Raw genomic sequence first — 14893 nt, forward strand, 5'->3', positions numbered from 1 at the left:
TCGGCTACCAGTATCACCTGTATCGCGCTATTGCAATCTCTGTCAATATCAGTGCAAACGCCAAGTGGATTAACACGCGCATGTCATATTAAATACCTTTTGCGTATGATACGAGGGTACCAATTTTCGAGGGGTTCCGTGAATAAATCACACGTGCTCGTTCGTACCTAGGACTTTAGAATGTTTGTTATCAAATTCGATCGGACAGAATTTAACATTGTTATTACTCGTATGGATATCTGTTTTTTCAAAAAAAAAAAAAAAAAAAAAAAAAAGAAAAAAAGAAAAGAAATGAAAAGAAAGAAAAAAGGAGAAGGATTAACGAAAAAAATAGTGGAATAAAAAAGACATAGACGTATGATCGACGAGAGAGATAGAGAAGATATAACTTTTTATTCATTGATATCGTACATCCCCAATAAGAAGACTATCCGTCCTACTTTAATTAATCGGATGAGAGATAGGGATGTATATATATATACATCGTGGGGTTGATTAGATATTAATCATTAATCAGAGAAGAAAAGTTCTCGGAAAAAATGAAAAGCACGACGACACGTGAAACGAAACTAAAGTTAGCAAAACCTGATGTGTAAAAGGACAGCGAGCGAGCTATCCATCTACATAATGATTGTTTAATATATTTTTTTCTCCAGCTGTCATATCGAGAATCAGATAGGAAAGTTAGCGGTGATAACTCGATGGAGAAGTTTCGAGCAAGCCCCCAGACAGTTTAAGCCAATCCTCATCCTCCTCTCGTCGTCCTGCTTTCTCTCTTCTCGAGTCGACGCCGGAAAGTACTCGATCTCTTTCCCTGTCGTTTTCCAACCCCTTCTCTCTCTCTCTTTCTCTCTCTCTCTCTCTCTCTCTCTCTCTTCGTCTCTGTCTCTCTTTAGCAGAGAGTTGATCGCAAAGGTGTGCGTTGAAAGGGTGAACAGGTCGAAAGAGGAAGAGAGAGAGAGAGAGAGAGAGGCTAAGGTTGACGACTGTAATTCAAACGGATTATACCCTGGAGCGCCGGAGGGTTGAGATATAAACGAGCAGGGTTACGATGAAACGCCGTTCCTTCTTCCGTGGCCGAGAATCTCTCTACGTGTGTATGTGTATGTGTGTAGTTACGTACGTACGTAGACATACGTATACGTAAGTGGAATATGTATCCTACGTGAGAAAGAAAGAGAAAGAGAAAAATATTTTCACCTGTTCACAGTCAAACTTTTTCTACGTACGTTCTACGCCGAGCTACCTTTTCTCTTCTTTTTCTTTTTCTCCTTCTTCTTCTTCTTTCTCTTCCTCTCTCTCTCTCTCTCTCTCTCTCTCTCTTCTTTTTTTCGTTATACATTTTTCTTTTTTTTTTTTTAATTTCGTTTCTCCTTTTCCTTTTTTTCGTTACAGTCACCATGCTAACTAACTTTCGCTTAGACATACCACCCATCTATCTTTCTCTATTTTTTAATTAAATGTTTTGTTTCCGATACAACAGTTTTTATGTGTCTCTCTCTTTCTCTCTCTCTCTCTCTCTCTCTCCGATTTTCAATCAGGATTTTTCCTGAAAACTTTCACATCGCGCGATATTCATCGTTATATCGTTGTTCCACCCAATGGACCAGTTTTCCTACTAGCTGAGAATAATTTAAACGAAAGGATTTAATTAGGATACGATGAAGTGTCAGCGAACGGGAAGCTAATATTTTTCAGACTAGATTGCTATAATATAACGATAGAGATTAGCTATACCTTTTGCAGGGTTACGAAGAAGGAGAAGTAGAAGGAGGCAAGAAGAGTATAACGTTGGCTCTCTACTAGGTTGCTTTACGTACGACCGACCACCACCGTTGCAATTAACCCTCTTAATTCATAATCAGGGTAGGCTCCCAGAAGCAGCCTGAATTAAACTGTAGGTTAAGATGATGGAATTAGCGTCGTCTTCATTTCCTACCGGCCGTTAGATATTTTTCATTATGATTAATTTCACTGAGAAATAATCTCCCTCTCTTCCTCTCTCTCTCTTTCTCTCTCTCTCTCTCTCACTCTCTATCTCACTCCACTTCTTGCATATTCTGGAAAACGCATTAACATCGACCGATAAGATCCAACGTTAATGTTACTCTCTTAACGAGAAAGCGGCAAAAGTAAAAGAACCATTCAAAGCTCGTTTGTATGTATGTATCTGTATGTATGTGCGTGAGTGTGTGTGCGCCTATTCTTGCCTGAAACGAGGTAAAGAGAAAACAAAAACGATTCCTTTTTCTTTTTTTCTTTTTTTCTTTTTTTTAAGATTAATAATAAGAAATAATAAATAGAAATAATTTAACGCGGGAAATTCTTTTCTTTTTTTCTTTTTTTCTCTTTCCTTTTTTCTTTCTTTTTCATTTCCCTTCAAATTTGTTTCGAGGCCGACCGACGTCGAGGACACGTCAATCGATACAATCGTTTCAAAACCGATATCGAAAAGAACAACGTAAATCAATTTTGAATGCTTCCACGAAATGAGTTAGAACCAAAGGACAATGTTGTTAAACGAATAGACCTTGGAGAATCGCAAGTTTCTACAAGTTTAATCGTGGGAGTACGCGCAGCCAACGGATTTATGCTGACGCATAAAAGTGCGGTAGAGCACGTAAGAGAGAACGATGTCGCGTGTAGAAAAGGAAAACTTTGCAGTTGTGCCGAGAGACGACTGCCGCTTGCACGATGCTATTCCTACTCTTCTCTCCTCCTCCTCCTCCTCCTCCTCCTCCTCCTCCTCCTCCTTTTAACCCCTCTTCTTCTCCTTCTAGTTCTTCCCCTTCCTGTAAATTTTCCGAAAAGATAAACGACTATATTACGAGAACGTGCAGCCTGGCACGCGTTGAACGCCGACGGAATTTCAACGCAACTCACAAACGCAAAAGCTAGGTGGTTTGTAAACAAAAAAGAAGGGAGACAAAAAATGATAAAAAAAAAAAAAAAAAAGAAAACCCCTCTTTGAAGATCATCGTCAAAGTTCTTATCGAATCAACGATCTACGATCTCGTTTTTTTCTTTCTTTTTCTTTCTCTCATTTCATTTTTGTTTCTTTTGGGATAGAAAAAGATAAAAAATGTAATCGAATTAATAAAACAAGGAAATCTCATAGGTTTTCCTCTTTTCTTTTTCTTTTTTTTGTTTCGGTTTCTTTTTTTTTTTTTCTTTTTTGTTCTCCTTTTTTTTTCAAAGTTTCTCGACGTTAAATCATTCGCATTATCGTTTGTACGTAGTTACTTGCGTACATTTCACTAGATATAAAATAGTTTCAATGGATTCGTGCCGATTCCAATTGTTTCGAATAGTTTGACGATTTAACAGAATCGATGGGTAAAACTATTTCCAATGGATCGGACCACTACCACCGAGGTACCTCGTTGCTTCCTCTCGTTGATTCCAATAGTTGTTCCTTAACATCGTTAATCGTGTCCGATGATAGAAATTTTGTTTCCGAACATTTTTCCTTCTCTCTCTCTCTCTTTTTTCTTTTTTTCTTTTTCTCGTTCTTTTTTTTTCCGTTTCGTGAAACAAAGTATCCAACATCCATAACGTTCCAAGTAAAAACGTTGGCCTGTGTAACATTTGAAACGGATCCATCCTCGTAATCAACGCTACCAAATAAAAAACTTTGCTCGAAGGATCCGCGTTGAACAAAGTTTGGTGTATATATGTATTAGGTATTCTTTTTTTGTTTTTGTTGTTTTCTTTTTTTGTTTAGTAGCACGGCACTATTCGTAAAAAGATATAAATCTTCTCATTTATCGTCACTTCCCAACTTGAGGTTTGTTTTCGATAGCTATTACGTATACTCTTTAATGGTATCCCACGACGAAACTTTCCAAACGATCTTCCGGCATTCCCTGTTAACTCTTTATACACCATTTTCTTCAAGTTATTTATCTCAACAACAACAACAACAACAACAACAACAACAACAACAACAAAGAATAAAAACAATACGTGGAAACTTGTTTTCTGTTGCAGCTCGGTGAAACGTTAAATCCGGAACTACGTATTATCACGAGCGTATTTAGCAAGGTTCTTCACAGAGGTACGTATCAAATTCTTAAAGGATATTAAATCGAATTAAATGTCGATCAAAATTAACGTAAAATTGTTATAACAATTTTCAAGGATCGTTTATTAAACAGTCCTTGGAAAATTTCTTTTCTCGAGTCAATCGCCGTTATAGTTAACGAAATTTAAATGAAATAAAATTTGATCGGATTCGATTAAAATAGATTCGTAAGTCATTTTATGCGAGATACTTTATACGGGAAATTTATTCAGCGCGAAATCGTAAAGCGAGATGAGAAATGCACAAAGGAGAACAACGCGAAAGTTCGACTCGGAAAAGACCTTTTCTTTGAATATCCTTGATGCTCTCGAAAAAACCGATCGACTTCTGTACTCCCTTGATGGAGAGAGAAAGAGAGAAAGAGAGAGCTTTCAAACTCGTGGAACGCTTCGGGATCGCGAAAAAAAAAAGAGAAAAAAAAATAAAGGAAAAGAAAAAAAGAAGAAAAGAAAAGAAGGTCCTCTTTAAATCTATTACAATTATAATAATTATCGATCGATTCGAAGGTCCGATGATGTCGTAATGAAATTCAATAAACGTATATAATATACTCGTTCGTTTTCCTTCGGAATGAACTTTGATAAATTTTATGATTCGCGATAGACGATATCCATTTTTATTTTATTTTTACATTCACATTGAATCTATTTTCTACTTTACTCCGTATCGATCGTGTCTGCGCTCATTCAATGAGACAAATTACACGTCTCTCTATTTATAACATTTAACGTTCGACAACGTTATGAAGCGTGACATTTCCATGTGACTATAGATACGCGTACATGTATCTATGAGATTAATATAATCATGGTCTATAGGTGGTGCGATATCGGCATTGAGTTATATATTATAGACCGACGTATAGTCATGAAGATAAAGTGTCTAATATCGAAGAAAATCGAGACGATAACGTTAGTCTCTCTTGAAGCGATTAACGCGTATTTCGATCTATTTTTAATCGTATACGAGAGACAGCTGTCAAGGATAGAACGTGTTATAATTCGAACTATCAAAAGCAACTATGTCAGGATGTATAAACGTATACGAAAATCGAGATAATAACGTTATAGCTAGATATTAGAAACGAAATTGTAACTAGAGTTTCTCTAGGATAAATTAACTCGTATTTTCATCTATTTTCGATGGTATGACAGACGTTGCTATTAAAACAAATACCATACTGTAATTGAAACTATCAAAAGCAAGTACAACGGGATGTATAATCGTACTTGGATAGTGCTACTTAACTACTTACGTACTTACTTACATGTCCTATGATTTTCTCGTGGAACGTTCGAATTGAAAAGCACTTGTTTCAGAGAGCGAGGCGTGTCGGTTGGTTCCTTGGATGTAAGAGGAATGGTGGAAGGTGAAAAGTAAGCTCGCAATTAGTAGCCGGCATAGCCGAGAATCGTCGTAGCGAATAGTGCAAAGTAGACTGGTGGAAGGTATGCCATCGTTACGGTATACCACCCCTTCTCTCTCTCTCTCTCTCTCTCTCGCTCTCTTCTTCTCTCTTGCTCTTTCCTTGGCATTGGATAACGAAAAGTGTAGTTGAACAGCAGCGTCAGGATGAATACGCGCTTCACGCACCAGATAACGTCTGAAAAAGAACTTGAAGCGATGCTGGATGAGCCCTTAGATGAGATAACTTTGGATAATAAATAAAATGTTGCCTGAAAAAGAAAAAATCGGAAAGAGAGAGAGAGAGAAATATATATATATATATATATAAAGAGAAGTAAAGGTCCTATCTTTCTCTCTTTCCCACGACATAGTCGAGAGGGTGAAAAGTCGAGGCGCGAGAGATGGAGAGAAGACGAGAGGCAAAGGGGAAAGAGGAAAAAGTGAGGACGATAAAGAGAGAAGGAGAGGGAAAGAGAGAGATAGAGAAGGGAGGAAAATGACTCTCTTAAGGTAACGAGTCACTTCGCCACGACGAATATCCGTGCCAGCGCGTGCGCGCCTTTATGTGTAAGAGGCGAGTCTATCTTGTCACGTGACTCGATAACACCCTCCGGCTCCTCTTTACCGAGAGCTTCCTTTTGTCTCCGTTCTCGAGGCAGCCGCGTGTCCACGACGCTGTTCCTTTCGATGTCTCGCGTCTTTTTCTTTCTTTCTTCCTTTTTTCTTTATTCCTCATCTTTCTCACTTTTTTTTTTCTTTTTTCTTTCTTTTTTCTTTGAAAAACGTAAAACGGAGATCTGTAAATTATGTATTCGCTTAATGATCGAGTTTGTTTTAATAACGAAGAAGATTGATGATGATGATGATGATGATGATGATGATGATGATGATGAAAATGATGCAAGAAAAAAAAAAATTTTCCAAGTTGAAAAAATGATCTGAAAACTGTCAAACTTTCCTCTCTCTCTCTCTCTTTCTCTCTCTCTCTTTCTCTGTTTTTTTAATGACGAAAGGAAAGGAATTCTTGATCGATCGATATCTCGATTTACTATATACATAGATGAATGAGATACGATCATACGTTGTCCTACGTTTAGAAATCCATGTGTGCATAAATCCCCGGGCAAGATGGTGGAATATGTATGGGTGCATTGTAATCAATACCGTGTTGACACCTAGACCGGGCCACATAACTCATAAGACAATGGAAAACAGTTGGGTGAAAGGGGTAGGATGAAGGGAGAGAGGAGATGAGAGGAGGGCGGGAAGACCTGGGAAACGGCAGGAATCTAAGTATTCTATTGTAGTACGTATATCGGCCCAATGGCAACTAGATATGCACTGAAATTATAGCGCTAAGCAATGAAAAATACGAATGTTGGGAGAAGGATGAAAGAGTGAGATGGAGAGGTATTTATCGGTGAATATCTTATTCTTCGAATGAATTGAAAAATCTTTTCTAATAACTAGTAGATAATCTACTGTGTGTATGTTTATGTATGATATATATATATATATATATATCTAATATATATATGTGTGTATGATATGTAGTATATATATATGTGATATATGTATATATGTATGTGTGTATGTACTTAGTAAATTCGTGAAAAGAAAAATAAAAAGACATTTAACTAGTTAAACGTCTTCTTTGCAAATATAAAAGAATTTTTATTCACGAGATATGTTTCATTAAAGTTAGAGTCTATTTGAGGTTTCAAATGTTCTCTACTAATATTCAACAGCGAAGGAGAAAGAGAGAGAGAGAGAGAGAGAGTGTCGTAAGTTTCGCTGACAAATCTCACACGAGACGAGATTCTCAAGTGCATAGAGTTTCGTCGTCCGAAACGAGAAGGACGAAGGACGAATCATGTCTAGTCGACTAACTTAAATCTAATCCGTGTTAGTTTACAAACATCTTTCCTACCTATGCTCGTACTACATACAACTAAGTAAGCATTTACTTTCCTGTACGAATTCCATTGGTCGTGAATTGCGGACGAGTTTCGACAATTGTAAACGTGGGAAAGGGTAGTTGAGTGGTGAGGGTGGCGGCGGCAGGCAGGTTATTACTGAAACGGACGAACGCGATATTAGAATTTATTCGGAGTATATTCGAACGGGATGGTCGCATTATCTCGGTATAGTATCGCCGGATTCATTGACTCCAAATGAGTCCCCAATGAATTTACGAGCTTGGCTTCGGTTTTCGCACGAACGATCGCACGGGATTTTGGCGGATACACGCGCGTTGCCGTGCGATGCAAAATCTGTTGGTTCTTTTATTTTCAACGTGCACACGTTCTGGAAGGTTTATCTGTATCCGTTCGAAAGTCACAATAAAATGGGGATGTATGTTTTGTGTCCGTTGTGTGTAAATATAGTATATATATAGTATATATGTATATACATATATATATTATATATACACAGATATATATATATATATATATATATATATGTATGTATGTATAGAAAAAGAAAGGAAGATGTGTATATGGATATAGGGACATGTATACAAATATTGCTATTATTTCGAGCGTACGTTATCGTCAAATCTTTTTGTTTATCCACTTAACGCGTTTTAACGAGCGACGATTCGTCCTCGTCCTCGTCCTCGTCCTCGTCCTTGTCGTCGTCGTCGTCGTCTATTTTTCTATTTTTCATAGCCCGACATATTATACCAACACATACACACGCATTTTTGTAAAATTATATCCTCACATAGAAACGTGTCACGTAGAAGAGATCTACTACGAGAAATCTCTTTTCTCTTCTGAGGTTGGCCTTTAACGTGGGAAAGGATGTTACAAATTATTTAGAATTCCAACGAAAAGCCTATATTTGTAATTAATTATTACGATGCGGAATCCGCATGGATGGGGCGGGTGCTTGCTTACTACGTAAAGAACAGAGGAGCTGTCAAGTACAGTTGAATGCAACGAGCACGCTTTCGAGCATTATGATTGTGCTAGCAAGCACTGACGGGGAGGAGATGCCTGGAATTCCGTGGTAGACAGATCGGGAGCAGTTTCTGCCCGGTAGGTTGGCACTAACACACGAATAGGCCAATTTCATACTCACGCGTCTCTATTTCGCATATACGAGAATATCTATGTATGTATGTACGTATGTATGTATGTATGTATGTATGTATGGATAGATATATGTATGTACGTATCTATGTATGTATGTATGTATATATGTATTAATATCTACAAATGTCAACGAACTTTTTTCTCCATATTTTGTATTTTTTATTTTGTTCAATACCTCTTGTACGAACTAACACATTTTTCTCTCTTCTCTTTTTTCTATCTTTTTTTTCCCGTCTATACACGTTGACAAAAATTTGATTTAATTTTCTTCTCCTCTCTCTCCCTCTCTCTTTCTGATAATTTGATTAATCATTTATATCTGTTCCTTTTTCATATCCCATAATAAAACGTTACAGATATACTCTTTCGTATACACGCATCGATTATTTACCCTCCCTTTTTTTTTTTCGTCGTCTTTACCGTCCATGTCATTCCGTTGAATATCTTAATTTCCTCGAATAACGATGTTAAAAAAAAAAAAAAAAAAAAAAAAAAAAAAGAAAAGAGAGAAAAAATCGATTCGAACGATCCATGAAACATTGATAAAGATATTTCTTAATTTTATTCTTAGCACCCTTCCGAAAATTTCCGACGCAATCCATCTGCGTTCCCCTTTCATTCGTCAAAATCGTTCCATTCGAAAAAAAAAAAAAAGAATGTTACAGGGGTGGAAACTTCTTCTTGCTTATTTTTTAGGACACAGTAGTTGGTATGTGCGCGTAAAGAAGACAGAAAGAAATAAAAAAAAAGAAAGAAAGACAGACAGAGAGAGAGAGAGAGAGAGAGAGAGAGAGAAAAGAAGCTACAATTTTATCAAAGTAGACAGGTACAATAAGTTTTTGTCCGTAGGAACGTGGTGAAATTTTCCACGAAGGTACGTAAGGGTTTCGTAAGGGATTCTCCTTTCGCGAAAGTACCTAGCTACCTATCCACCTACCTACCTACTTCTCGAAGGAGTGTCGGCAAGCCGCATATCAAGACTGCAGGCGCGGCCTATAATTTCTCTCAAGTAGGCTCCCCGTGCTGCATTATATACAACACACTTGGAACGCGGCAAAATACTCGGAAGTACGACCCTAAACGGTTTTTACCATTTTTTTTTTTTTCTTCTCTTTGCCTCCCTTCTTTCTCTGTTCTCTTTTTTCTGTTTTCTTTTTTTTGTTTTCTTTTTTTTCTTTCTGTTTTTTTTTTTCTTTTCACTGAATTATTCGTTCCGTATGTGAAAAAAAGGATTAAAAAAAAAAAAAAAAAAAAGAAAATGAAAAACAAAGTAAGATATTTAACGTTTAATTACTTATGAGATTTCCAATTTTCCCTTCTGTATGGACGTGTGGTGTTCTTTTTATCTCTTTCTTTTTTTTTTTCTTTTTTTTTTTTTTGGTTTCTTATTTTTCGAGGGAAAAAGGAAGAAAACAATTTAGTATTGTATCTTCTGTTTTTTTTTTTCTATTTTTTCATGGACAGAGGAGAAATGAAATCGTATCTATGTCAAGTATTTGTCGTTATTGAAGATATAAAAAGATTATTATTAATCTAAAATTGTTTTATAAAATATTCTCTCTCTCTCTCTTTTCTCTCTTGTTACCGTAAGAAGAATTACTACGTCCTAGAGTAGTCATCCGTTTGACTTTCTAAAATTTCTTTTTATTCTTTCTTAAAGTATACGATAAGAAGGAACAAAGAAACATAATTCAATGAATAATAAATAAAAAAGAAAGAGAAATCGATGGTTAACAATTTTAAAGGATCGATCGATCGAACGAGATGAGATATTTACTCGTTGAACACCCGTTAGACGATGAACGGTACAGGACGATCTAAGCGAATGCCTACGTACCAACGAAATGTAGATAATAGATGAAATATTCGCATGGTATGCGTGGTATTAAACCGACACCCCAGAAATTGTATTTTATAGCTACTACCACCCTGGTATCCATACTCTAGAAACCCCCATCGTTTCCGTTTTCCCAGACTCGACTTCTCTTCCACCTCCATCTCCACTTTTACCTCCTCCTCCTCCTCCTCCTCTTTCTCCTCCTCGTCCTCCTCCACCTCCTCTTCCTCCTCTTCCTTCTCCTCTTCATCTTCTTCGCCAACGAAACCGTCAGCTAAACGTCGAAATTCGAACAAATATTATTTGCAAGTTTCTCATGCAAAACATTTGCGGTTATACCTATGGTAGAAACCATTTCTATTTTAGTTCCTTTGTGAATGAACACAATTTCGTAACTTTACTATACGTGAAAAAAAAAAAAAAAAGAAGAAAGAAGAAAAAAGGAGATGGAAAGTAAAAAAAAAAGAAAAGAACGATGTTATTCTTGGAGAGATAGAAAACGTAACGTGACAAATATTACATAATCCGATGATAATATGTACGTTCTAAACATATTCATAAATCCTCTAGAGACTCATTTATTCTACCTAAAATCAATATCATCCTATAAATATATATACATACATATATATATATATATATATATATATATATATATATATATATATATAGCTCTCTCGCCGCACGACAACATCAAACTAAAATAACTAGAGCGAATGAAAATTGTTGAAAGAATTTAACACGGATCGCGAGACACTCGAATCTTTTACTACTGGCACGTTCCCGAACAAAACGCGATATACGTTTCGTATTTTAAAACGAAAGAGAGCAAGCAGTTTTGCCGATTCGGTAGAATCGAGACGAAAGATATCGCGTCGAGCTCTCTCTCTCTTTCTCTCTCTCTCTCTCCCTCCCTCTTTGCTTCTTTTCTTCTTTCTTTTTTGTTGTTTTTTTACATCTTTGTTTCCCAAGCCACTCTCTCTCTCTCTCTCTCTCTCTCTCTCTCTCTCTTGCTCACTCACTTTTCTTTTTTCTCGGTCGGCGATCTCTCCGCTCGCTTCGAAAATATTTTCCGTAGCCGCGGGAGAATTGGACGGAGTAGATTTATCACGGTGACAAGCCATCCTCCTGGATACCAAAATCGATACTCTCTCTCTCTCTCTCTCTCTCTCTCTCTCTCTCTCTCTCTCTCGCTCTCTTTTTTTGCTCTCCCTCCTCTCCTTCCAATAAGACCCCTCACTCCCATTTTCGTTTGCGAAACAAAGTGCATCAGGAAAAAAAAAACAAAAAAAAAAAAAAAAAGAAAGATGGAAAATAAAAATGAAAAAAGGGAAAAAAAAGACGCGACCACCGTGACGCGATAATTGATTGGTCAGCTAGACCCTCTGGAAACTTTCTATCTTGGATTAGTTTTAACTATCTATCTATAAATTCGATAATTATACATCGGTATATCCTACGTTTTTGATGATCGAACTGTTTCATTCTTTCTTTCTTTCTTTCTTTCTTTCTTTCTTTCTTTCTTTCTTTCTTTTTTCATCTATTTTCTCTTTTCGATATCCGACGTTTCTTCATTTTGTATTAATTATTTAATTAATTAATTATTTAATTAATTTCATATTCATTTGCGGTGCATATCAATAAATATTATTTTTCTATTTAAACGATGTATATGCAATAATGTATGTTGATCTTTAAAATAGACAGATAGACAGATAGACAGAAGCAGAAAGAGAGAGAGAGAGAAAGAGAAAGAGAGAAAAATAATAAAACCAAATCAAAATAGATTTTCAAAGCGATACGAGCGAGCGTTAAACGATACTACTTTTTTCTAACTGACATGAAAGTAGACGTAAATACATAACACGCATCCAGATATATTTTCTCTCTCTCTCTCTCTCTCTCTCTCTCTCTCTCTCTCTCTCTCTCTCTCTCTCTTTTTCTTTCTCTCTTTTGAGGATAAAATTAAAGGTAAGAATTTCGAGTGGCAAGTATTCCGTTCCATTAATTATACATTCATTACTTTATAATGAAAGCGGTGGTTGAGCTCTTTTGCAGCTTTGGCTTGGAACTACATACACACATACATACATACATACATACATACATAGTACGTTGGACAAAATATAATGGTAGGAGAAATTTGTGAATCCCATCGCGTTAGGAATATTACAACGTAGCTGGCCAAGCGTATAGCTCTGGTGAATTCGAAGCGAAGGAAGCGTTTGATGTGTCTCCTATTTGTACGGAGATTTTGCTTGGCAAAGGGACAATATTCGAGTGGGATGTGTGTTTTGTATTTAACATTAAAACTACATGTACACGATAGTTACATATAGGCACGTACGTTACGTACGAACGTAAGTACATCCCTATATATAATTACGATGTAGATCCGTGTGCGTGAACGTAGGAAAACGTAGGAAAATGACGAATTCGTTTTATTCGACCGTTCTCTTTCACGTGAAAATCGTCGATCTTTGTAATATCGTTGAAATATCGTTTAAAATATCAATTTCAATGTCTTGTCCTCTTCGAGCTTCGACAATTATAAATATCAAAAACAGAAAAAGGAAAAGAAAAGAAAAGAAACTATATATTCCCTCTCCATTGCAATATATAAAAAATTAGATTCTTTTCCTTTTCTTTTTTTTTTTTTTTGAAATTCCTACTTCTTCCAGAGCAATTTTTTTTTTTTTTTTTTTTAATTACCAACGCAACAACTCCAATTATTATGTTATAAAAGATCGTAGTTTGTTTTTGATACTATATACATACTATGTACGTATGTATGTTGATACTATACATACTATGTATGTATGTATATATGTAATACATTTTCAAAGGAAATTCTTCATATCTTCAAAAATAACAATAACAACAACAACAACAACAAAAACAACGAAGAAGAAAAAGAAAGAGAAGGAATAAGAAAATATCGTCTGTCGCGTTTTAGTTTTAACTTGAGAAAGGGATTCTCATTTCTAACAATAAGGTGAAACTCGAAAGTGGCGTCTGGTTCCTACGTGGAATCTAAGGGAGAATCGATGCGAGGAAGAAGCGAGATGGAACTCGCACAATTTGACATTGTTTTCTTGAGCACGGTTTGTCGACGCGCAAGTCGTGTCGTGCAGTGCCGTGCAGTGCTGTGTCGTGCCTTAGCTGTCTCGCTTTTCGTCTTTCCGCTTTCCCAATGTTACCCGAACAATTTTCCTTTATTTCTATCTCTCACCCTCGCTCTGACTCCCACTCTCACTCCTACCCCTATCCACAATCCACGACGACTCTCTCCTACTACCCCCACTACTCCTACTACCCCCACTCTTTCCCCCTTGACATCTTCTCTTCCTTTGATTTCCATTCGTTTTCAAAGCAGACTATGTTATTCCATGTAGTAATAAATCGTAAGAGCAATTTTATGTATTTCTATACGAATAAAACTTTACAAATGAAATTTAAATGGATTTTCATAAAGTGGAGGAGAAGTAAAAGGAAGTAAGATCGATCATACGTTTCCAATTAAAAACGTTACTTCTTTGAGTTAGATGAATGAATGAAAGAAAGAGAAAGAAAGGAAGAAAGATTTAGAAAGTTCTTTTTTATCGCTAATCGTCCCATCATAATTATTACTTCGTATATCTTTATCTTCGTCTTTATCTATCTATCTATTTTTGTCTCTCTCTCTCTCTCTCTCTCTCTCTTTCTCTCTCTCTCTCTGTCTGTCTTTTTCTTTGTTTCTTGTGTGCGTCTATGTCACGGCCATTCGAGCTAACAATTTTTCTAAGAGCCACTACTTCGCGCATTGTGTACCAGACGAGATATTCGACTTTCTCACGAATAGAAGACAACACGTGCGCTTTAATACGTGTTCTCGTCACGGAAGAAGCACACTTCAGAAACGGAAATATTACTGACGTTGTCGAGGCAATCGGATAATAGGAGGTAGGTAAGTAAGGAGGAGCTAAAAGAGAAAAAAATAGAATAGAATAGAAATGAAAAGAAAAGAGAAGATAAGAAAAGAAAAAACAAACGAAGAAAAAAAAAAGGACAAAAAAGAAGAAAAGGATGATCTCGTTTTTTCGTGTTTTATTAAAAAAAGACGGATACGACCTTGACTTTACTCGGCTGATCGATCGAACGAATATGAAGTATCGTAAATAATATATATAAAAACGAAGAAGGGATACTCGAGTATACGAGATGACATCGAAATTAAAAGGTAAGTAATCTCTTTAAAAAAAAAAAAAAAAAGAAAAAAAAAGGAAGATGATAAAAAAAGAAATTCTAAATTTAATTTCGCTCTTTAAAAAAAGGAGAGAAAGAAAGAAAGAAAGAAAGAAAGAAAGAAGGAAAGAAGGAAAGAAGGAACGAAGGAAAGAAAGAAAAAGGAAAGAAAAAATAGAGACGAACAGAGAGAGAGAGAGAGAGAGAGAGAGAGAGAGAGAGAGAAGAGAGAGAGAAAAA

The 14893-nt window shown here is 36.2% G+C and overlaps 1 protein-coding gene and 1 long non-coding RNA gene across 4 annotated transcripts in view; one reads left to right on the top strand and one right to left on the bottom strand.

Moving 5' to 3' along the window:
- The window catches only part of LOC122628652 (carbonic anhydrase-related protein 10), a 190394-nt gene that overhangs the window by 168178 nt on the left and 7323 nt on the right, over positions 1–14893 (top strand). For all 3 annotated transcript variants that reach the window (XM_043811132.1, XM_043811133.1, XM_043811134.1), the window contains one exon: positions 3991–4057. In XM_043811132.1, the coding sequence (XP_043667067.1) occupies positions 3991–4057 (67 nt within the window). The remainder of the gene's footprint in view (positions 1–3990; positions 4058–14893) is intronic.
- Positions 1–14893, bottom strand: part of LOC122628656 — a 108504-nt gene that overhangs the window by 35946 nt on the left and 57665 nt on the right. The gene's annotated exons all lie outside the window — the stretch shown is intronic.

Source organism: Vespula pensylvanica, chromosome 4 (genome assembly GCF_014466175.1).
Source record: "Vespula pensylvanica isolate Volc-1 chromosome 4, ASM1446617v1, whole genome shotgun sequence".
Lineage (NCBI taxonomy): Eukaryota > Metazoa > Arthropoda > Insecta > Hymenoptera > Vespidae > Vespula > Vespula pensylvanica.